Here is a 26,315-nt window from a genome sequence, read left to right on the forward strand (position 1 = left end):
GAAGAGTGAATAAGGAATAAATTTGATCCACTGTGTAAAAGTGGGGTGAATTGGCCACATTTACACACACGTGAACTTCTCCACACATTAAGCCTCCACCTGCATGGTTTTGGGAGGTGGGAGGAAACCTGAGCTTAATAACCCGAGTTCAGAATTGAATCAGGGACCCTGGATCCGTCATGCAGCAATGCGCCTCCCTTTCCCAGACCATTAACCAAATCCAACTCTTCCTGCTGCTTTAGCTCTCAATACTGAGACTTCACACTCTCAGTCAGGCGTACAGCAAGAAACAGTAAAGGTTCCTAAAATACTTCCTCATTACCCCATTGCTGTGTTCCTGTCTATGGCTTCCTGTAGCTGCCCACATCGGAACTGATGCTTACTTTAAAATAAAACAAATTAGCTCTCAGCTATATAAAGACACATTCCTCTAAGAAGAGATGGTCAGTCTTTCTAAGAAGGGCCCAATGCGGCTCAGGTTTTCACTCCAGCCAAGCAGAAGCCATACCTGATAGTCTATTGAAAGCCAAGATTAACTAATTCAGATGTGTCACAAATCTGATTCGGAAAGTTCCGGTGAGAGAGCAGGTTTTCATTCCAATCCAGCACACCTGATTCCACCTGTTTAATCAGTTGATCTTGGATTTCAGTAGACTCGATTGGAAAGAAAAGCTGCACCCACATTGGCCCTTTCCGGATAAGATTGAGGTGATTAATCAGGTAGACTCAGGTGTGGCTCCTGCATTCACACCAATCATTTGAAATGAATGCAGAAATGGCCTTATCTTGAGTGTTTACACTTATTTCACTCACTCAGCAGTCCAAATAAAGGCAACACCTTAACCACTGAGCTACCTCTACCCTGTACATCCTTGCACTTAAGCCACAATGACTGCTCACCCTGGGATCTTTCAAGACACACGGTACGACCATCAAGTAGGAAAGGTGTCCTGTGCTTGTACTGAGATTGCATCGAATTGCAGCGAATTCCAGTTAAATGTATGAAACGACTCAAACCCAAGTCAAGTACACTTCAGTTTTTGAGAAACACGTGATTGAGTGTGCAATAACATTGTGTAAGCTATACTGATGCCTTTCCTGTCTTCGAGTTCTGCTTGAGGAGGGAGAACCGATTCACTTTTAGACATGCTCTGTAATGAAGGTACAGTTATTAGACTGTTATTCATATTATACATCCTCAACACACACCCACAAAATGGTTTCCTTTTCACTCAAGGTTTCTTCTTCCAACTCTCCTTCAGCTCACTTATTAGGGATCTAATGCTATGGAAAATAACATTTCTTTTAGCATGCACCAAGTTAAAAGTACATTATAAATTGTCGCAGTCAGCTCATTTATGCTACTGTGCATGTGGGGAATTTCATTAAAAATACACTACTTTGCAGAGCAGGATCAGGAGAAGTAACAGAACGCGTTTATTGGACACGGAATTAGCCGAACAGACCTGTCGAAAAAAACATTAAAAAAAAAAAGGATGACAAGTGATCTCTAGATCTTTGCATGAGCACACACTCTAGTAACAAGCATTCTAGCAGATTTCTGAGATTGCTCTTCTAGGATGCGTAATTGCTTAAACATTTTTTGGGGGGTGGGGGGACACGAGAGACAGAAAATAACTAAGGAAAATGTAAAAGCTTGAGGAAAAAATTTTGATTTTGTATAAAAACCAGAGCTGGATTATGTATGAATGCATTTCTTACTCCAAATGTAGTCAGTCATTCAGCACAGGTTTGCTTGGATTGTGCTGACATGAAGTTATGAAGCAGCAAATCTTACACACACACACACAATACTTCCACATAGATGTAGCTAAATATCCTAAGTAAAGAAACAGAAAAAAATGGACACCAAAAGTGTCATATCTGATGGACTACATTCAAGGTATGTGAAAGATTTTTTTTTGCATTTTATTTTTTTCTAAAATAGGCTTCAAACGAAGATAAGGTTGAGGGGGAACAGAGCTGCCCATAAGACGCGTCCAAGCTTCTGAACATTTTAACTGCTCTTGCTTATTTTAGTGAGATTTCCATAATGACCAAATCTCTCTCTTTACTGCATCCCATTTCCATGTGCAAAATCAAAAATCTATCAATCACTTAAGGTTATTTGTAATTTAGCTGGTGAAAAAAAAAGAAGAGAGGAGATCAATTTAACAGCATTATACAGATAAAAAAAAATTCTTACATTAAAAATTCTCACAGGCTGTATGCATCAACACAAAATCATTAGCAAAGCCAATATCACCCGCCCCCAGCAAAAACAAACAAACAAACAAACCAAACAGCGCCACATAGTGGAGAACGTCATCAATATCACAGAAAATGATTTAAACCAGAGTCATTATATGCTACTGAAGAGTTGCTTATTTATTTGGCATGTGACAATTAAAAGGATATGCACACCAAACGTTTATACTAGGGATACCCCTCTGTTATCCTATAAACCAACAACGCAATGCGAGTCCTCGAACTTGATTTAAAACGAGCCGCTCATCCCGTCAGTCTTGCTCATCAGCCTAGTGCAAATCTAAGCGATGGCAAAACTTCACACGCGTCCTAAACTTGCATGATAAACTTTTGGAAGATGACCAACATAGGCGGTTGAAAAAGTGGGTCATAAATCATAAGCAAGCATAGAAACCTTGCTTATAATCAAACTCATTTCTCCTTATAAGAATTAAGCAGTTTTACTCCTATTGTCCAGTGCAAATAAAGCTTATTGCAGTAACGCTACTGCAGCTTAAAAAAAAAAAAAAGCATCTCAAGCACTAATGGAATCCACATCTCACTTCAACTCCAGGGTCCAAAGATTACTTAAAAAAAAAATACAACAAACAAAACCTCTAGCTTCCCTCAGGCTGTTAGTGTAGTTAAATGCAAGATCCATGGTTACTAGGGATGCAGCGATATGATCTAGGTATTGAGTATCGGTCTGATCCTTTATTTACTCGTAAACATGCTCCAAATCCAACATCCGATACCACGTCAGACCGTGTGATGTAAGCCTGGTGTATGAACAGCTGGCACAAAATAAAAGTGATGTGGATACACGTTAATGCTCTGGGGAAAAAATGAAAACTCAAGAGGAGCTACTAGAGCAACTTCCTACAACTTTCCCTGATAAAACGTTGTGTGGTGTTTAACAGAGAGAGTGCAGAGCGGTGTCAGTTTAAAAACGAGCGCGAGGTGCAGTGAATCGTACGCACACAGGTTCTGAGGTGGACTAGTGACGCGAGCATGCAGAGAAATGAGCACTGCACCAGAGGGCACTTCAGCTCTTCGAGCACTGAGCGGCTTTGTGCTTCGGGGTGATACTTCGCAGCAAGGTGCAATTAAATATGCTTGCTGATTATGCTGCTGGTGCGTTCTATTAAAAGATACTGTTTTAACTGCGTTACGTATTAATCGGTAGGAGTTTGTCGCGTCAGAAACCAGAGCAAAATCTCTAAACATGGCGGTTACAAGACGGGGGGAAAAAGAAAAAAAAAGCCTGTATTTGCACCTCCATTCATAAGCACAGCCGTAACCACCAGCTAGAGATGAAATGACAGACAGGGTGATGGGTGAGCAGACAATGATTAGACAAAAGAAGCGAGTGTTCCCCCTCATGATTCTTAATAACCAGGGCTCAGATGTGGGGTAACTGTGGCTATGTAGTCATCTTGTAGAGCTTGTGTTCTGGTAGCGCTGAAAGAAAGGAGTAATGTGTGCCTTCGGATTCATCTCAGTGATTAGGATCCAGAGTGAGATAACCAGTGCACCGGGTTTGCGGTGGTTCTGTCCTAATATGCAGCCCTCTGGGCTGACCGGAAGAGCGCTCAGTCCGGGAGTTTGGGGTCAGTGGCTATAGTTTGACGTTGCCGAGGTCTTTGGTGAGGCTCTGCATGTACGCTTCATGGATTGTGCTGAGGAAGTGGGCATCGTTCTAAAAAGAAACAAAGCAGAAACAAATCTAAATGTATTCAACGTAGCAGAAAAACAGACCGGTATCCATGAAGCTAAAAATAAATCGCATGTACGTTTATTAATACTCCGTACCTTTATCAAATGTATAAGGACATCTTGTAACTGTGCCTTGCTATACACAGTTGAGGGAAGCTCTCCAGCCCCCAGAGAGGCGGGAGGTGACGGTGGAGGAGCAGGATTTCTCGGCAGCTCTGGTGCTTTCGTAGTGGACTGCTGGAACACACTGGGGGAAAGAAGTAATGAAGGCCCCCCCCCTGGCACAACGAGCCCCGCCTTGGTCTGAAACAAGATGAGCAACAGCACATGTTCAGTCACAAATTCTCAGCCAAGAAAAGACCCCAAATGTGTGTAGATGATGGAGGAAAAAAAGCTTTAATTCTGTTCCAAAACTTCTGTAAGTTATTAGGGATCTCTCCATGTGAAAAGGAGTACATGTGTTGTGAGCAGTACGGCAATTCCGTACAGACATTCTGACCAAAACAGAACTAAAATCTTAATTAGGAGTATGTTTTAAAGAACCCTGTGTGAAATCAAACCAGTTCTCGTGTGACCTCGCTCATCGACAAGGGGTTCAGAACCACCATTTAGTGAAAATCCCAGGAGATCAGCAGTTTCTGAAAGACTCAAACCAGCCCATCTGGCAGCAACAACCATCTCACGATTAAAGTCACTGAGATCAGATTTCTCCTCCATTTTGATGTGAACGTTAACAGAAACTCATGATCAGTATCTGCAGGACCTATGAGTTAGGTTACAGGTCTTTCTATTAAAACGGCCAGGGAGTGATGACTGTGTGATGGGACGTCGAATAATACAATGAAAATACATTTCCTTTACTACATTAGATAGTCATAACTTAAATATGAATGTTAATAACCAGTTCTCTCTCTCACACATGCACTATAATCTCTGACACAAACGATAACTCCAATAAAAACAGATATTACAATAATAAAAGCATATTCACAAAAGGTTTGCGTATATTAGCATTCTAAATGCAGCATACTGATTGTATAATCTCTGCTGAAGTGTCCTACAGAGTTTCGGGACCTTTTCCTTGCCTCCAATGCCTCTTGCTTGCTCATTAGGGACAAATATAAACTTTGTAATGATTATTCTGTATTTATATATCATCGTAAAGCTGCTTTCAAACAACGTCCATTGTTAAAAGCAGTATATAAATAAAACTGAATTGTTTCAGTGTGTATACTCACTGGAATGGGTTTGACAAGATTTGGGGCTTGCGGTTGTGCAAAAGTGCCAGCTTCTTTAGTCTTCGACAGATGAAGAGAAGAGAAAGACAAAATAAGTGAGCAAGAGACCCCAGTGAAATGCAGAGATACAATGGACATGAAGTACAGGCCAATTTGGTCAGTCCTTACTTGTGCAGATGCTGCGGGTTTGCTGGTGAAAACTGCTGGTGCTTTGGGTGTCGGTTCTCGGAAACTTTGTGGTGTGACTAGCGCGCTGGGCATGAAGCCCGGCACTGCTGTCGGCTTGGGAATCGCGTGGCCATCATTTTTGAGCGGGTTGATATACTGAGGCGCAGCTTGAGGGCCAGTCTGCCCACGATGGCTGCCGAGTGCTGGAACGTTCTCAGGCCCGCTTGAAGCCATAAGCCCGGGAGAGATGGAGTGCTGAGGGAGCAGGGGATTGGCTGAGAGACACTGTGTGAGGAGGGGCTCTAGGGGCACGGGAGGGGGACCGTAGCTTATTCCACGCAGGAAACTGTCGCCAGAAATCGATTCGGCTGGAGGGGTTGGGTTTTTGGGTAATGAGCTGCCGAACAACTCCTCCACTGTGATCTGCTTCACCACACCGTGTGTCTGCTGTGGACACAAACGAAAGATTATACACAGATTGAATCAAATTTCTTTGGTGGTGAAAAGTTAAAGAAATCTAAACGTGGTCATTTTCAAAATTAAGGACAACTTATTTCCTTTTGACATCATGTTCGAACCAAGACCAAATCTTTGGAGTTAAAAAAAAAAAACAACACACACACAAAGCCTCATCAGAATCTCCAATAACAAATACTGATTATATGGGCTCTTTAATATTACCATAAGGACTAAATTATACCTAATTACATGATTGGTTCATTATTGTTATTTTTAATCATTTTGCAATCAGTAAATGACATTATTTCTATTGTATTTTATTGGTTGAAAAAATTCTAATGTTTTTTTTTTTAAAAAACAGCAGGTGTGTGATTGCAGCAGTACCTTCTCCTGCTGAGCAGCAATAACTGCAGGCTTCACGCTCTCTACTTTAACTGGGTCTGGGGCTGGAGTGATGTCTGTGTTTACCTGTGAATCAACATCATTAGACTGACTCTGTGTGGTCAAACGCAGACAGACAGAGAGTCACAATACACAGAGATCCATTAGACAGAGCTAAATTTGTGCATTTGCAAATCCGTTCAAACCGGATCAGACCAAATCAGAGAATTCTTTGCAAGCTTTACCCTGTGATACTCCTCTTTGGCTTTGCTCAGCAGCTCCAGGATATCCATCGGTCTAGCCTCAACACAACCATTCGTTCGGCCTCGATCTGGAGAGGTCTGCCGAGCCCTCAGTGTCTCCTGCTTCACTATCCTAAAACACACACGAAACACAAAGAGCAAAAATCTGAAAGTGAAAAAGTTTTTTTTATTTTTGTTAATGGAGTTAATTGCACATTTTGTCCAGTAGATGGCAGCAGTGTACTGATGAACACACTCATCTGATAAGAAATAGACAAATGCAGGAGTATAAAAGAAAGGCCAAGTTAAATATATAATATATATTTATAAATTTTTATATATATAAAAATTAATAAATATATATTATATATTTAACTTGGCCTTTCTTTTATACTCCTGCATTTGTCTATTTCTTATCCCCAAGATAGGTGTACCTATCTGTACAATAAGCGCCTCCTTCCACCCAGATGGTACATCCGAGTTAACCTGGTCCCTATGGTAACAAGCACCCATGGCAACAAGTTAAGCTTGTTGCTAGGCTCCCATGAGGGTTCCTCAGTGTGCGGTCGGCACTTGCTTTCACCCGGCGCTCGTCACACTGTGGTGCACGCCGTGCTCGATCAATTAGAAGAGCTATTTTTATGTGCATCATAAAACACTGCAACTCGTGAACATCTGACACTTACTGTACCATCAGCTGTGCGATGCGCTGACAGTCGGCCTTGTCGTAGAACCAGATACTGTAAATTCCCACTGGAGAGAAAAAGAAAAAGAGAAGACTTCAATTACACATCTGTATATCTTCTCATATCACATCATTTGTATCACGTTAACTCAACAGCAGTGTGAGTGCCTAAGACTACATGAACACACACATAAGCCCTCCAAAAAAAGTAACCCCTTTCTATTTCCGCTCTGATCGAGTCAGATAAGAGAGGAATTCCGTTCTGCCTTCTTTCACTCCCGACAGCTCTGGGATATTCTCCTTACACGTGCTGCTCAGACGGAGCACACCATCTTAACACACTCTCTGCTAAAGCCTTGGGGACTTCGTCTCTTTCTCTCAACCCTTACACTCCTCCATCTCCCTCTAGAGCTTTCAACGGCTACACACAATCAGGAGCGACACGGCTGAATGCTTTCCAGACCTCTGTTGTCTTTTTTTTTTTAAATTCGTCTGTATTTCCTGATTCAGGTCACGACAGGAGCTTGAGCGATGAAACCGGATATCACAAGGAACTCTTGAATGTTGTGAAGGACATGTGGCACTGGAGGAAGAATGGAGCTCGCCAAAGGTGACAGCCGCGAGAGGATGCTACTGCTTGGTTTGGCCTCCAACCCAAATCACGAGCTTCATGACCTCCGCCGCAAGGGGAAGATCGTCTTTCAGAAGACGCTTGGACGATGTTTAAGTGGCACTAACAGAGGTAAGGCTTTTGTGCATCACTTCCTAACTGTACTCATACTAAACACTATTAATGGATCATTAGTACTGTTTGTACGTCCAGTGGTAAAAACATTTAAAAAAATAAATTGCCATTTCCTTTTTTTTTTTTTTGCTGTGCATGTTTGTAGAGTATGGGCTGTGCACATTTTTGCTCTACACTTTAACACATATAATAAATAAATAAATGAATGAGATAAAACTCATTCATGTAACACCACCACTCTGATAGCTATAACCGGCTTAAAAAAAACGTCGACACGAATGACAGCATTTAAACCACTATCAGTCTTCCTGTGGTCTGGAAGCTCTCACGTCGGACCTGAACGTTTCATGTTATTCCTGGAAAACGAATAGCACAGGGCCTGTGACGTCTGTATATACAGACAGCAGCAGAGACCCTCATTCCTAAGGACCTACTTTAGTGTTAAGCATTCGAAGGTGAAGAATGAATTCCTTTTACTCACAGTCACAAACATGCCTCCGCTGCATAATACGCTAAGCTAGAACCTAGTCTGATGTACACGAGAGAAAGCAGCCGAGAATTTAGGTTTAGATTTTATTCCTATACTTTAGTCAAGATGTTGTGGTGTCTGTAAAGCAGGACAGCAAGCACTGATGGAGCGTTTGCGCTTACCTGACGCTGGTTCTTTTTAAAATTAATTACAAAAGCAGCCTATAATCGAGATACAATCCAAGCATGAAGTTAAATGGGATTCAGATACAAAACCTTCCAGTCTCTAAACTCAGTTCTCTACAACCTGAGACAAAATCTATGCCAAATTTATCCTTTTAGGCTCATGATCATACTGAAATAAGTTTCGTGAGCAACTAATCAAATCACAGCTTGTGAAAATCGAACAGGACAAAATTATATCTTGTGCTAATCGTACAGTCCAGAAAAATTTTAAAATCACAATCACAATAAGCATTCTGTCCAAGAAGGTCCATTCAGCTTACCAAAGGCTTCTTTTTTCTACCCCCGGTGTAAAATGTTCCCCCGTATTTGGCAGAGAAAACTAAAAAATTTCTGCGCTAATAACAAATCTATTCTTACAAACGATAAAGATCCCATTTTAACTGTGCTGCATGACACTGTCGAGCACAAGAGCTGACTCTTAATGGTAAATTATTACCCGTCTGCACCCTGTTAAACATCATGTCTTCATATTACAAGACATTCATCTTCATCATGCATCGCTCATGTTCACGAGGATGTAACGAAAGCAAATGTAAGTTAATATCTAGCTCCTGGAAGCTCTGTGCAGTGTGGGTGTTTGCTGCCAAATTGAGAAAAGATCATGCAAGTTCTTTCGTTCATTATTTCGAATGCTACTGTGATACTGTGAAAGCATAACCGTATTATTTGCAATTATAAACTGAAAGTATTAATTAATTATTCATTAAAAGTATACACTTGAAAAGGTTCACTTGAATGTTCTTATGCCATTTGCAAAAACAACAAAAAAACCTCTGCTATTTGTTTAAAAGAAAAATGCAGCCATTATGAGCAAAAAAAAAAACTTTTTTAATGAGGCTATTGTCTCAGACTGACAAGCACGTTAAAAAAAGAAAATTTGTACGTCGTCTTAGATTACACACAGAAAACTGATCTTTAAAAATGTTTGTTTTCAGTGTTACAATGGATAAATAGCCCTGCTGCCATGCAATCATCCTGCTGTTAGTGATGCCTCAATATATCGTGACTGCATTCTGTCAAAAAGAAAGCTGCTTAGTCAGGCAATTACTGTTCTATGGAAATTTGGCAGTGGATGCCGAAGCAGGAATTATAAGCGGCCACTTGTGGACATTTTATTAAGACTTACAGCTGGCATTCCGGTACAAGAGGAACGGATCCTGGAGCTGAAACTCCAAATCTTTGTTAATCGGCTCCACCAGGTTCTCGGTGCTTAGACGGTTCATGATGGTGAAACCGTGATGTGGTGATGCTGACCTGCACAAATAACAGGGTCAGATATAAACAACATAAACTAGGAAAACTTTTTACACTACTAGGCAGTAGGTGAGTGAAAGTAAAGTCATTTTATCCTATGGCATAAGAAGAAATCCAGATCATATTTACCTGGCATACACAAATAAGGTGCCTTCAATATCTGTTTTTTCCTGTAAATAAAAACACAGTGCTCTTTATAACTCTTACACGTATACTGTTACATAAAACAGAATGATCTTAATGGGAACTATATTATCATGCGCAATGAAACCTCGAGCAGAATTAATCCTTGAGTCACACGAACCTGTGGAAGATGTTGTTTTATGAATAAATATTGTGTTTTGTGCCCTTTAACGCTTGTGTGCTCGACTGTAAAAGTCCTTAAACATGACTCAGTTGAAGAATTAAAGAGAGGAGGGAAAAAAAGGAAAAGAAAGAAAAGAGGAAAAAAAAAGAAAAAGAACTTTGGGCCACACCTCCATCCAAGGCGTGGAGTGATACCAAATTAAGTGCTGGAGAAGAAAGTAATTCCGGCTGCAAGATGGCTGCTACTAGACTTTTTAGATCTGGGAACAACTTTTGTCTGTTTTTATAGCTAACATGATACCGTACAGTATTAGTGGACACTACTAGGGAGGTCTAGTAGTGGTTTTCGGCGAGGTTTGATGGGAAGGTGTCCGTGATGATGCGGGAATGAGAGTGGACACGACGCTGAAAATGGAGCCTATAAACTTTTCTTTACTTTTTTGTTTGTGGCTCCGTAACTCCGGGACCGAACTAAAGGAATAATCTTCACACAGCATGTCCTGGCTGATCGACTACATCTGGGGTAAGAGGAAAACTGGAAAAATTTAATGTTTGGTAAACTTTCACTAGTTACATAGAAACGGAGAGTGAAGTCAGCTTTTTGTCCAAAACTGAATTTCCCACTGATTTATCGTGAGCAAGACGGCCAACAATAACTATTTCTTAATATAGAAATCTGTATTATTTTGTATTGAAATGGCTTTGAGAAAGATTAAGCCCGGTGATGGATGCTCTACTATAACGGTCTTGACAGAGCGGAGACGCTTTGTAAAGTGGAGTTCAGCTAATTAGCTCACACGGATGTGTTAATAAACCGGAATAAATAAACCGGATAAATCCAAAACGCCACAAAATTAGAAATTTGGTGCCCTACACACGGCGTCATCATTTCTAACCATATATAAGCGTACAGCTATGGGAAGGAGACATACAGCACTGAGCTAGCTCACACTTGGCTAACGTTAGCTAACGTCGTTACTGTGAGGGTTTCCAAACCCAGCGCCTGCAGCGGAAGACAGAAATCACTTCTTACCCATTCGTTTGCTTTGGAGTTGAATTTATAGAGCGCTACCTGCCCGGTGACATCGAGCAGCTTGTTAATGTAAGGGTCATACTGCTGCAGAGCCGCTAGACTCATCAGATGTCCAGCTTTGTTGGCGGACTCCATCTTGAACGCTAGCATACGACAGCACGGAAGAAATTTGGTGGACACCACCGATTCATGTTTCTCTCCGGGTTGAACCAAGGCACGGAAGCGATGGTTCCGCATTCGCGGCGTTCATCGGGGTGTGAAGGGAGTTTAGCTAAAACGACGATATCTATAGATAGATAGACAGACAGACAGACAGACAGATAAATAAATAGTTTTCACATATCTGGATTTGAGTTGATAGACAGACAGACAGACAGATAAATAAATAGTTTTCACATATCTGGATTTGAGTTTCAGATAGATAGATAAGTAAATAAATAAATAAATAGTTTTCACATATCTGGATTTGAGTTGCTAGATAGATAGATAGATAGATAGATAGATAGATAGATAGATAGATAGATAGATAGACAGATAAATAAATAAATAAATAAATAGTTTTCACATATCTGGATTTGAGTTTCTTATAGATAGATAGATAGATAGATAGATAGATAGATAGATAGATAGATAGATAGACAGATAAATAAATAAATAAATAAATAAATAGTTTTCACATATCTGGATTTGAGTTTCTTATAGATAGATAGATAGATAGATAGATAGATAGATAGATAGATAGATAGATAGATAGATAGATAGATAGATAGACAGATAAATAAATAAATAAATAAATAAATAAATAAATAAATAAATAAATAGTTTTCACATATCTGGATTTGAGTTTCTTATAGATAGATAGATAGATAGATAGATAGATAGATAGATAGATAGATAGATAGATAGATAGATAAATAAATAAATAAATAGTTTTCACATATCTGGATTTGAGTTTCTTATAGATAGATAGATAGATAGATAGATAGATAGATAGATAGATAGATAGATAGATAAATAAATAAATAGTTTTCACATATCTGGATTTGAGTTTCTTATAGATAGATAGATAGATAGATAGATAGATAGACAGATAAATAAATAAATAAATAAATAAATAAATAAATAGTTTTCACATATCTGGATTTGAGTTTCTTATAGATAGATAGATAGATAGATAGATAGATAGATAGATAGATAGATAGATAGATAGATAGATAGACAGATAAATAAATAAATAAATAAATAAATAGTTTTCACATATCTGGATTTGAGTTTCTTATAGATAGATAGATAGACAGACAGACAGACAGACAGACAGACAGAGAGATAAATAAATAGTTTTCACATATCTGGATTTGAGTTTCTTATAGATAGATAGATAGATAGACAGACAGACAGACAGACAGACAGAGAGATAAATAAATAGTTTTCACATATCTGGATTTGAGTTGCTAGATAGATAGATAGATAGATAGATAGATAGATAGATAGATAGATAGATAGATAGATAGATAGATAGATAGATAGATAGATAGATAGATAGATAGACAGACAGACAGACAGACAGACAGATAAATAAATAGTTTTCACATATCTGGATTTGAGTTGCTAGATAGATAGATAGATAGATAGATAGATAGATAGATAGATAGATAGAGTTTTCACATATCTGGATTTGAGTTTCTTATAGATAGATAGATAGATAGATAGATAGATAGATAGATAGATAGATAGATAGATAGAGTTTTCACATATCTGGATTTGAGTTTCTTATAGATAGATAGATAGATAGATAGATAGATAGATAGATAGATAGATAGATAGATAGATAGATAGATAGATAGATAAGTAAATAAATAAATAAATAGTTTTCACATATCTGGATTTGAGTTTCTTATAGATAGATAGATAGATAGATAGATAGATAGATAGATAGATAGATAGATAGATAGATAGATAGATAGATAGATAGATAGATAGATAGATAAATAAATAAATAGTTTTCACATATCTGGATTTGAGTTTCTTATAGATAGATAGATAGATAGATAGATAGATAGATAGATAGATAGATAGATAGATAGATAGATAGATAAATAAATAAATAGTTTTCACATATCTGGATTTGAGTTTCTTATAGATAGATAGATAGATAGATAGATAGATAGATAGATAGATAGATAGATAGATAGATAAATAAATAAATAGTTTTCACATATCTGGATTTGAGTTTCTTATAGATAGATAGATAGATAGATAGATAGATAGATAGATAGATAGATAGATAGATAGATAGATAGACAGATAAATAAATAAATAAATAGTTTTCACATATCTGGATTTGAGTTTCTTATAGATAGATAGATAGATAGATAGATAGATAGATAGATAGATAGATAGATAGATAGATAGATAGATAGATAGATAGATAAATATTTTTCACATATCTGGATTTGAGTTGCTAGATAGATAGATAGATAGATAGATAGATAGATAGATAGAGTTTTCACATATCTGGATTTGAGTTTCTTATAGATAGATAGATAGATAGATAGATAGATAGATAGATAGATAGATAGATAGATAGATAGATAGATAGATAAATAAATAAATAGTTTTCACATATCTGGATTTGAGTTTCTTATAGATAGATAGATAGATAGATAGATAGATAGATAGATAGATAGATAGATAGACAGATAAATAAATAAATAAATAAATAAATAGTTTTCACATATCTGGATTTGAGTTTCTTATAGATAGATAGATAGACAGACAGACAGACAGACAGACAGACAGAGAGATAAATAAATAGTTTTCACATATCTGGATTTGAGTTTCTTATAGATAGATAGATAGACAGACAGACAGACAGACAGAGAGATAAATAAATAGTTTTCACATATCTGGATTTGAGTTTCTTATAGATAGATAGATAGATAGATAGATAGATAGATAGATAGATAGATAGATAGATAGATAGATAGATAGATAGACAGACAGACAGACAGACAGACAGACAGATAAATAAATAGTTTTCACATATCTGGATTTGAGTTGCTAGATAGATAGATAGATAGATAGATAGATAGATAGATAGATAGATAGATAGATAGATAGATAGATAGATAGATAGATAGATAGATAGATAGACAGATAAATAAATAAATAGTTTTCACATATCTGGATTTGAGTTTCTTATAGATAGATAGATAGATAGATAGATAGATAGATAGATAGATAGATAGATAGATAGATAGATAAATAAATAAATAGTTTTCACATATCTGGATTTGAGTTTCTTATAGATAGATAGATAGATAGATAGATAGATAGATAGATAGATAGATAGATAGATAGATAGAGTTTTCACATATCTGGATTTGAGTTTCTTATAGATAGATAGATAGATAGATAGATAGATAGATAGATAGATAGATAGATAGATAGATAGATAGATAGATAGATAGAGTTTTCACATATCTGGATTTGAGTTTCTTATAGATAGATAGATAGATAGATAGATAGATAGATAGATAGATAGATAGATAGATAGATAGATAGATAGATAGAGTTTTCACATATCTGGATTTGAGTTTCTTATAGATAGATAGATAGATAGATAGATAGATAGATAGATAGATAGATAGATAGATAGATAGATAAATAAATAAATAAATAGTTTTCACATATCTGGATTTGAGTTTCTTATAGATAGATAGATAGATAGATAGATAGATAGATAGATAGATAGATAGATAGATAGATAAATAAATAAATAGTTTTCACATATCTGGATTTGAGTTTCTTATAGATAGATAGATAGATAGATAGATAGATAGATAGATAGATAGATAGATAGATAGATAGATAGATAGATAGATAGATAAATAAATAAATAGTTTTCACATATCTGGATTTGAGTTTCTTATAGATAGATAGATAGATAGATAGATAGATAGATAGATAGATAGATAGATAGATAGATAAATAAATAAATAGTTTTCACATATCTGGATTTGAGTTTCTTATAGATAGATAGATAGATAGATAGATAGATAGATAGATAGATAGATAGATAGATAGATAGATAGATAGATAGATAGACAGATAAATAAATAGTTTTCACATATCTGGATTTGAGTTGCTAGATAGATAGATAAATAGATAGATAGATAAATAAATAGTTTTCACATATCTGGATTTGAGTTGCTAGATAGATAGATAGATAGATAGATAGATAGATAGATAGATAGATAGATAGATAGATAGATAGATAGATAGATAAATAAATAGTTTTCACATATCTGGATTTGAGTTTCTTATAGATAGATAGATAGATAGATAGATAGATAGATAGATAAATAAATAAATAGTTTTCACATATCTGGATTTGAGTTTCTTATAGATAGATAGATAGATAGATAAATAAATAAATAAATAAATAAATAAATAAATAGTTTTCACATATCTGGATTTGAGTTGCTAGATAGATAGATAGATAGATAGATAGATAGATAGATAGATAGATAGATAGATAGATAGATAGAGTTTTCACATATCTGGATTTGAGTTTCTTATAGATAGATAGATAGATAGATAGATAGATAGATAGATAGATAGATAGATAGATAGATAGATAGACAGATAGACAGATAGACAGATAAATAAATAGTTTTCACATATCTGGATTTGAGTTGCTAGATAGATAGATAGATAGATAGATAGATAGATAGATAGATAGATAGATAGATAGATAGATAAATAAATATTTTTCACATATCTGGATTTGAGTTGCTAGATAGATAGATAGATAGATAGATAGATAGATAGATAGATAGATAGATAGATAGATAGATAGATAGATAGATAGAGTTTTCACATATCTGGATTTGAGTTGCTAGATAGATAGATAGATAGATAGATAGATAGATAGATAGATAGATAGATAGATAGATAGACAGATAGACAGATAAATAAATAGTTTTCACATATCTGGATTTGAGTTGATAGATAGATAGATAGATAGATAGATAGATAGATAGATAGATAGATAGATAGATAGATAGAGTTTTCACATATCTGGATTTGAGTTTCTTATAGATAGATAGATAGATAGATAGATAGATAGATAGATAGATAGATAGATAGATAGATAGATAGATAGATAGACAGATAAATAAATAAATAAATAAATAGTTTTCACATATCTGGATTTGAGATGCTAGATAGATAGATAGATAGATAGATAGATAGATAGATAGATAGATAGATAAATAAATAAATAGTTTTCACATATCTGGATTTGAGTTTCTTATAGATAGATAGATAGATAGATAGATAGATAGATAGATAGACAGATAGACAGATAAATAAATAAATAGTTTTCACATATCTGGATTTGAGTTGATAGATAGATAGATAGATAGATAGATAGATAGATAGATAGATAGATAGATAGATAGACAGATAGACAGATAGACAGATAAATAAATAAATAGTTTTCACATATCTGGATTTGAGTTTCTTATAGATAGATAGATAGATAGATAGATAGATAGATAGATAGATAGATAGATAGATAGATACAGTATATTGCCAAAAGTATTCGCTCACCCATCCAAATAATCAGAATCAGGTGTTCCAATCACTTCCATGGCCACAGGTATATAAAATCAAGCACCTAGGCATGCAGACTGTTTTAACAAACATTTGTGAAAGAATGGGTCGCTCTCAGGAGCTCAGTGAATTCCAGTGTGGAACTGTGATAGGATGCCACCTGTGCAACAAATCCAGTCGTGAAATTTCCTCGCTCCTAAATATTCCACAGTCAACTGTCAGCTGTATTATAAGAACGTGGAAGTGTTTGGGAACGACAGCAACTCAGCCACGAAGTGGTAGGCCACGTAAACTGACGGAGCGGGGTCAGCGGATGCTGAGGCGCATAGTGCAAAGAGGTCACCAACTTTCTGCAGAGTCAATCGCTACAGACCTCCAAACTTCATGTGGCCTTCAGATTAGCTCAAGAACAGTGTGCAGAGAGCTTCATGGAATGGGTTTCCATGGCCGAGCAGCTGCATCCAAGCCATACATCACCAAGTGCAATGCAAAGCGTCGGATGCAGTGGTGTAAAGCACGCCGCCACTGGACTCTAGAGCAGTGGAGACGCGTTCTCTGGAGTGACGAATCGCGCTTCTCCATCTGGCAATCTGATGGACGAGTCTGGGTTTGGCGGTTGCCAGGAGAACGGTACTTGTCTGACTGCATTGTGCCAAGTGTAAAGTTTGGTGGAGGGGGGATTATGGTGTGGGGTTGTTTTTCAGGAGCTGGGCTTGGCCCCTTAGTTCCAGTGAAAGGAACTCTGAATGCTTCAGCATACCAAGACATTTTGGACAATTCCATGCTCCCAACTTTGTGGGAACAGTTTGGAGCTGGCCCCTTCCTCTTCCAGCATGACTGTGCACCAGTGCGCAAAGCAAGGTCCATAAAGACATGGATGACAGAGTCTGGTGTGGATGAACTTGACTGGCCTGCACAGAGTCCTGACCTCAACCCGATAGAACACCTTTGGGATAAATTAGAGCGGAGACTGAGAGCCAGGCCTTCTCATCCAACATCAGTGTGTGACCTCACAAATGCGCTTCTGGAAGAATGGCCAAAAATTCCCATAAACACACTCCTAAACCTTGTGGACAGCCTTCCCAGAAGAGTTGAAGCTGTTATAGCTGCAAAGGGTGGACCAACGTCATATTGAACCCTATGGATTAGGAATGGGATCTCACTTAAGTTCATATGCGAGTCAAGACAGGTGAGCGAATACTTTTGGCAATATAGTGTAGATAGATAGATAGATAGATAGATAGATAGATAGATAGATAGATAGATAGATAGATAGATAGATAGATAGATAGATAGATAGACAGATAGACAGATAAATAAATAGTTTTCACATATCTGGATTTGAGTTGATAGATAGATAGATAGATAGATAGATAGATAGATAGATAGATAGATAGATAGATAGACAGATAAATAAATAGTTTTCACATATCTGGATTTGAGTTGATAGATAGATAGATAGATAGATAGATAGATAGATAGATAGATAGATAGATAGATAGATAGATAGATAGATAGAGTTTTCACATATCTGGATTTGAGTTTCTTATAGATAGATAGACAGATAGACAGATAAATAAATAAATAAATAGTTTTCACATACTGGATTTGAGTTTCTTATAGATAGATAGATAGATAGATAGATAGATAGATAGATAGATAGATAGATAGATAGATAGATAGATAGATAGATAAATAAATAGTTTTCACATATCTGGATTTGAGTTGCTAGATAGATAGATAGATAGATAGATAGATAGATAGATAGATAGATAGATAGATAGATAGATAGATAGATAGATAGATAGATAGATAGATAGATAGAGTTTTCACATATCTGGATTTGAGTTTCTTATAGATAGATAGATAGATAGATAGATAGATAGATAGATAGATAGATAGATAGATAGATAGATAGATAGATAGATAGATAGATAGATAGATAGATAGAGTTTTCACATATCTGGATTTGAGTTTCTTATAGATAGATAGATAGATAGATAGATAGATAGATAGATAGATAGATAGATAGATAGATAGACAGATAGACAGATAGACAGATAAATAAATAAATAGTTTTCACATATCTGGATTTGAGTTGCTAGATAGATAGATAGATAGATAGATAGATAGATAGATAGATAGATAGATAGACAGATAAATAAATAGTTTTCACATATCTGGATTTGAGTTTCTTATAGATAGATAGATAGATAGATAGATAGATAGATAGATAGATAGATAGATAGATAGATAGATAGATAGATAAATAAATAAATAGTTTTCACATATCTGGATTTGAGTTTCTTATAGATAGATAGATAGATAGATAGATAGATAGATAGATAGATAGATAGATAGATAGATAGATAGATAGATAAATAAATAAATAGTTTTCACATATCTGGATTTGAGTTTCTAGATAGATAGATAGATAGATAGATAGATAGATAGATAGATAGATAAATAAATAAATAAATAAATAGTTTTCACATATCTGGATTTGAGTTTCTTATAGATAGATAGATAGATAGATAGATAGATAGATAGATAGATAGATAGATAGATAGATAGATAGATAGATAGATAGATAGATAGATAGATAAATAAATAAATAGTTTTCACATATCTGGATTTGAGTTTCTTATAGATAGATAGATAGATAGATAGATAGATAGATAGATAGATAGATAGATAGATAGATAGATAGATAGATAGATACAGTATATTGCCAAAAGTATTCGCTCACCCATCCAAATAATCAGAATCAGGTGTTCCAATCACTTCCATGGCCACAGGTGTATAAAATCAAGTTTTCAAGTTTTTACAAACATTTGTGAAAGAATGGGTCGCTCTCAGGAGCTCAGTGAATTCCAGCGTGGAACTGTGATAGGATGCCACCTGTGCAACAAATCCAGTCGTGAAATTTCCTCGCTCCTAAATATTCCACAGTCAACTGTCAGCTGTATTATAAGAACGTGGAAGTGTTTGGGAACGACAGCAACTCAGCCACGAAGTGGTAGGCCACGTAAACTGACGGAGCGGGGTCAGCGGATGCTGAGGCGCATAGTGCGAAGAGGTCACCAACTTTCTGCAGAGTCAATCGCTACAGACCTCCAAACTTCATGTGGCCTTCAGATTAGCTCAAGAACAGTGCACAGAGAGCTTCATGGAATGGGTTTCCATGGCCGAGCAGCTGCATCCAAGCCATACATCACCAAGTGCAATGCAAAGCGTCGGATGCAGTGGTGTAAAGCACGCCGCCACTGGACTCTAGAGCAGTGGAGACGCGTTCTCTGGAGTGACGAATCGCGCTTCTCCGTCTGGCAATCTGATGGACGAATCTGGGTTTGGCGGTTGCCAGGAGAACGGTACTTGTCTGACTGCATTGTGCCAAGTGTAAAGTTTGGTGGAGGGGGGATTATGGTGTGGGGTTGTTTTTCAGGAGCTGGGCTTGGCCCCTTAGTTCCAGTGAAAGGAACTCTGAATGCTTCAGCATACCAAGACATTTTGGACAATTCCATGCTCCCAACTTTGTGGGAACAGTTTGGAGCTGGCCCCTTCCTCTTCCAACATGACTGTGCAACAGTGCACAAAGCAAGGTCCATAAAGACATGGATGACAGAGTCTGGTGTGGATGAACTTGACTGGCCTGCACAGAGTCCTGACCTCAACCCGATAGAACACCTTTGGGATGAATTAGAGTGGAGACTGAGAGCCAGGCCTTCTCGTCCGACATCAGTGTGTGACCTCACAAATGCGCTTCTGGAACAATGGCCAAAAATTCCCATAAACACACTCCTAAACCTTGTGGACAGCCTTCCCAGAAGAGTTGAAGCTGTTATAGCTGCAAAGGGTGGACCGACGTCATATTGAACCCTATGGATTAGGAATGGGATGTCACTTAAGTTCATATGCGAGTCAAGACAGGTGAGCGAATACTTTTGGCAATATAGTGTAGATAGATAGATAGATAGATAGATAGATAGATAGATAGATAGATAGATAGATAGATAGATAGATAGATAGATAGATAGATAGATAGATAGACAGACAGACAGACAGACAGACAGACAGACAGACAGAGTAGATAGACAGATAGAGTTTTCACATATCTGGATTTTAAGTTGCTTTCATATAGACATCATCTATTGGCGTGTTTGCATGGCTTCCAGTATATTGCAGTTGTAACACACTAGATTTGTGTTTCAGTTTCTAACAGTTTTCCATTTGGGAAATGCCGGACTGTTGTAATACTTCATTATCTTGAGTGGTATCTGTTAGATGACCCTTTGGAGGCCCAGTATCCCCCCACAGTATCTTTCAGTTTATTGCTATAGTTCAACATATGCATTAGATGTCCATTATACATGAGTGGTGTATATGAGAGGAATCCTCTGTGGCCCCAACGATAGAGTCTAGTGTTTAAAGGAAAAAAACAGTTTGGCGAGAATTTTCAGAGTTGCTCACTACCGAGGAAAGAATAAAACATCTGATTACTCTAACAATTATTTAGCATGAAAGTCTAAGAACAGTTTATGTAAAATATGTTTTTGTAGAACTCTGTCCTGGTGTTGTCATTGTAACTTGTGAATTAAGCTTAAAATAAGAACAGCTTTGGTAAGATATCTTTAAAACTCTCACGTTTAACACAGTCATTTATTTTAAGCATTAAACTAAATAACAGAATGCAACAGCCGCCCTTAAATGTTTACTGTAGCTGAGTTTTGAACCAGGCTTTAGTACTGGAAAACATGTTTAATACTTTTAAAATACATTGTAGTTCCTTCCTTGTCGACTTGCCCTCATGTTACAGGGGATTCAGAGCCTGTACCTGGAACGCTAGGAGTGAGGCGGGAATACACCCATGGATACATAAAAAATAAATAAATAAATAAATAAATAAATAAATAAATAAATCTACACTTGAAGCAGAAATTACTATATACATTTATAAGTGACTGTACAATCTAGTTTCTGTTGGGTAAAATAGGACTGGACAAGTTTAGCTTTCTGGCATTGAGGCTTCTAAAGATGTCCTCCCTTGATGTAATAAACCCTTTAACTGGTATAAGGGATTTTCCAATTTTTTCCAATTTCTGGGAAATTCCGTTGAGGGGAAGAACTTTTCAATCCACATTTAAAAATGAAACGGTTTAAACAAACAAACAAAAAAAATTCCCAAATTGGGTTTTAAATAGCTAGTTACTCAGTGTATATATATGTGACATCTGAAGTAAGTTCTTTAGGCTACGTTTTTGTGCTAGTCCTAAAATAGTTCCTATACGGGTGTAATGATATATATAAACATTATTTATTGCACTGGAAAAAAGTGGAAGTCACCTCATGGGAATCAACATTCTGTTAATTATGCATGTAATGCAGTTGCACTCTTTGTACAACCAAGAGAGTTAAAATCCTTAGAGAGCACACTTGCTCAGTTTCTTTTGTGGTGAGCCTGTGAGATCTGTTCCTGTGAAGTCTGAAAGCCTGAGCAATGACCGATATGTATTATACATTATAAACTATACAAGGTGAATAAGAGCTGTTTTGGGAAAATGTATACATTTTTAAAATTTATTTTTAAGATATGGTGAACCTGTAGTGCATTTTGTGTAAAATATGAAACCTCCCTGCAACTATGTGTAGGATGAGCAGTACAGAAAATGAATGGATGGAATATTGTTTAGAGAGGTTTTTCATTTTGTTAAAGTGTTATACAGAGAGGAAAATGTTCATTGTTGTGCATCATTCAGAAATAAAAGTTTTTTTAGTCAGAAATATTCTTTTTTTTTTATATTTAATTCCAAATATTCTGAGAATAAAAAATCATAAAGCCAGTATTATAGATCAGATCATTACCGGAGCATATCTTCACACTTCTACTTCAAATACAGTCTTGTTCAAGGACACTTGCTTTGAAAAATCAGTCAAGCCCTCCTCTTTTTGTGCTGCAAGTCACCACTGAGCATTTGAAAGTCCGTTTGAGCTGCAAGTGACCATTGAGCTGCATATCAGCCTGCAGAGGGAAAGTTCTGAAAGCGGTACTAAATACGGAGCTCATCTTTACAAAAATGACTATAAAGATAATTAAGAAGACATACAAAAGACAAACTGTGGATAGTCATCCTGAGACACCATGGCAGAAGCATTTGTAGTTTAAGGCATGAACTCACCACAAGATGTCAGTGCAAAACAAAGGAAATCTGGAGAACAGTCTGATTGCGGACACAGTAGCTTTTAATAGGCTATAACTTAACCCTAACGTCTCCAGTGACTTTTTGTTCATTTGTGAAACACCATGACAAAATCATAAATCTAATATACATTGAAATATGTTTAGAAAACTGAAAACTAGACAGTAAGTTCATATGTTATGTAACTATGTTATTAATAAAGTGCAGTTTTAACAGGATAGCTTCTCTTGCATACTCTGTCCAGATCTCTCTCTCTCTCTCTCTCTGCCATGTTGGATAAAATGTCACGGTTTGTAGAGAGTACAGCTGAGGGTCAATACCTGCCAAAATGACATGACAAATTGGCCGAGCCGGAGCCAAAAGAACTCTACATGAAACAGCAAACAACCCTCGCAAGTGAAAATAAGGGGAGGCAGTAAAATCAGGAGTATTTTCTTAATTCTAATGTATAATTTGCAAGAATATTTTGAATCCACTGTCTCTTTAATGACCCTACTTACCCTCCTACTTGGATGCCTGTGTCTACTTACAGTTCAAGACCCTCCCATTTGGAGATCTCCGGTCTGCAGAGATACATCGGCTACTTGGCAGGGCAATTATGAAACAGATTTTTGAAGGCTAGGCCACTGAAAATACTGCACATAGTCCTAAATTATTCACGCGGGTCCACGCCTGTCGTATAGCCTATTAACGATCATTTTTATGATTATGAGATCAACATGAGATGATCAAACAATATCCGTGATGAACAGTGTATCAGTGAGATTATTTCTAAAGGAGAAGCCTCGTTTTTGTCAGCGAGGGCTGAAATAGGTCACTGCCACCCCGTGGTAACATTAGCAGGATTAATATTGGCGGATTATCACTGTGTTAACTGTCAGCCTGCCTGTTAGAGCAGGTGATTCATGCATGTAGGCTAAAATTTCCACATGGGCTGTTCCTCCAGCTTGCTTTACGGAATGTGGCAAACTAATGTCGTCCTTTGGTTACATATGAGCACCAGGTGAATGGCGTTTATATCTTGGAGACCAGGGCGCAGAGGTAAGAACGTTTATGTCAACTTGTTTAACATTTAAAGCCCTGTCTGGCTACTTTGTGATTTCCTGACCAAAGTTTGGTCAGTTAGTAATATCCGTCTAAATTGAACAGCGAACCTTTACCTTTCCATAGAATACAGAAGAATAACAAGAAATATTTTTATAGTATTTTTATTTTTAAATAATTAAAAAATGTACTTGGCTTTTGGAAAGACCTGCTTAGTAAAACGTGACTTCTCTCATGCAGTGATTTACACATTATATATAATCTTTGGTGTTTATTTCTAAAAAAAAAAAAAGAAAAAAGAAATAATTCAAATCCACAACTGAAATGTATCTTAGCTGAGCTCTTTTTATATTTATTGTTAGTTTGAACTCACTGAGAATTTAATATGTTATGATTAAACTCATCTCTCCTTTTATTGTAGTGCATAAAATAGCAAACGTTCTAAGAGCCTACGTTTAGTAAGGCTGTCATTATTAACCCACCTGTTGTTGAGAACCACAACAAACCATTTATCACTGAATGTAGTCTTCATTCATTCCTGGACAAAAGTCAACAGTCTGTATCGGAGAGGTTATCAGACCTACTTCAGATAGATCTAAAGTAAACTCAGACAGCTTCTATTTTAGTAGCAGGTGCTGTTTTGTGCAATACTGTCAAGCTAGCCTTTAGTGTGCAAATCTAACTAAAGTCCTCCTGCTGCTTTTTTATATTTTTATGAACTTACTAAAAGCTCTGCGTTCACGCTTTTAACATAACAGTTAGAATTGAGTTGCTATCTGTATGCCGCTTTATTTTTTAATGATAAACCTTGTGTAGGTGTAAATTTAGGGCCTTAATGAACAAGCCAGAGGTGCAAGGAAAAACTCCCTGAGAGGACATGAGGACAGCGTGAAAGACTTGACACTGTAATTATAAATCATCTTCTATACCTGAATACTATAAAGTCAAATATTAGGCTACTGAGTGTGCTGAAACGCAGTACAATGTCCATGAGCATCAGAGTGTTTATGATTACAGCAGCAGGTATGTTTACACGCAACCGTTTTCGTCAGGCCGAATGAATTCGATCCTTCTTTCCTCAAAAACCTCTTTTTCGACGCGTTTAACAAATATTCAGTCTCCTCTAAGGACCAGTTTTTTCCCCACTTGCCTGCCATGTATGACATTTAAAATGTAAGACATAAATAAACAATACACGCCACTGCACTGCGCATGTGTGGGAGTTCTTTTTTTTGTTTGTTTTTAATCCGATTGAAGAGATTCAGGCGTTTACATTGGCGGAGTTTCCCCCCCCCCCATATTTATCGGATTATTTCATTTACATCAGATCTTTCGAAATATCCTTCATATCGGTCAGTCTGATTGCTAACGGAGTATTTGGCTGCATGCAAACGGACCGATTGTGTAGGTTTATGTAGATTGTTTACTGAAGAAGACTTTTTTTGTCATCTTTAGGGAATATCCGTGTAGGAATAGTGCCTTTTGAGAAATACTCGTTCGTTGAATAAATATGACGAGTCTTAGTCAGCAGTGAGGTAAAACAAAAAACAAACAAACGTGGATTTAATGGGACTGGACATCGGGGCACTGGGGGTTTTTGCGGTGAAGAGTCGCTCAGGAAGCCGCGGCGCTGTAACGTACTTCACACATCCATCAAGAAACTGTTGCTCCTCTCTAAACACCCCGCCGGCGATGGTGTCGTTGCACGCGGACTACTTTAAAGTCCACAGCAATGCATTTTCAGCGCAGTTTGTGACTCACGGGAACCGGATATAAGCTCGTTCATCACGCTCGGATCAGAGTAAAGCCGCGGTGTGAGGAGGACAGCAGCACCCGGATGTTGCCGCAAGCGCTCCATGGCGCTCAGGGAACTACGCGAGGAGGCACTTTTTCTTTCCAGCGCGTGGATTAACGGCGCGGATAGCGATCTAAAGCGCGTCTACTGGCTCCTGCGGTGAAGCCGGTTCATCAAACGGACTTTTCAATGCGGAGGAAGGCATGGACGAGCCAGAGGAACCGACTGAAGGTAACGGGGAACCGGCGCGCGGATCTTTTGGCAGTTAAACACTCGCTGCTTGTCAGGGATGCGCACGCGCTCGCTCGCTTTATAAATCCGGCTCTTCCTTAATTATTATAACTCGGGTTTTTTTTTTTCCAAAGAGAAAATGGCAAACAGCAAGCATGAGGCGAATCCCTCACGCAGTCCCGTCTCCATCGTTTTCAAGGTATTTTATTTAAGGTTAGCAAGCAAGCGAAATCAAAGCGCC

At 37.1% G+C, this 26,315-nt stretch overlaps 2 protein-coding genes across 13 annotated transcripts in view; one reads left to right on the forward strand and one right to left on the reverse strand.

Annotated features, from left to right (window-relative positions):
- Positions 1-3,024: 3,024 nt before the first annotated feature.
- On the reverse strand, positions 3,025-11,361 carry dcp1a (decapping mRNA 1A). Of its 2 annotated transcripts, none has more exons than XM_058389597.1 (10): positions 11,189-11,361; positions 9,979-10,019; positions 9,722-9,849; positions 7,138-7,204; positions 6,455-6,584; positions 6,213-6,296; positions 5,370-5,813; positions 5,202-5,261; positions 4,060-4,266; positions 3,025-3,946 (listed from the first exon to the last, which is right to left on the reverse strand). In XM_058389597.1, the coding sequence occupies exons 1-10, from the start codon at positions 11,336-11,338 to the stop codon at positions 3,866-3,868; spliced, it is 1,392 nt and encodes a 463-aa protein (XP_058245580.1). In that variant the 5' UTR covers positions 11,339-11,361; the 3' UTR covers positions 3,025-3,865. The 2 variants fall into 2 exon arrangements, with proteins under 2 accessions (XP_058245580.1, XP_058245579.1); XM_058389596.1 differs by having other exon boundaries at positions 5,370-5,816; positions 11,189-11,359.
- cacna1db (calcium channel, voltage-dependent, L type, alpha 1D subunit, b) overlaps positions 7,506-26,315 on the forward strand; it is a 137,771-nt gene continuing 118,961 nt past the window's right edge. For 3 of the 11 annotated variants that reach the window (XM_058389590.1, XM_058389588.1, XM_058389592.1), the window contains exon 1: positions 7,509-7,878. In XM_058389590.1, the coding sequence (XP_058245573.1) occupies positions 7,731-7,878 (148 nt within the window). In that variant the 5' untranslated portion in view covers positions 7,509-7,730. Of the gene's footprint in view, positions 7,879-10,326; positions 10,679-23,542; positions 24,046-25,503; positions 26,075-26,315 lie in introns of those variants that run through there. The other 8 variants (XM_058389583.1, XM_058389593.1, XM_058389584.1 and 5 more) reach the window with 6 other exon arrangements.

This window comes from Hemibagrus wyckioides, linkage group LG05, assembly GCF_019097595.1.
Source record: "Hemibagrus wyckioides isolate EC202008001 linkage group LG05, SWU_Hwy_1.0, whole genome shotgun sequence".
Taxonomy (NCBI): domain Eukaryota; kingdom Metazoa; phylum Chordata; class Actinopteri; order Siluriformes; family Bagridae; genus Hemibagrus; species Hemibagrus wyckioides.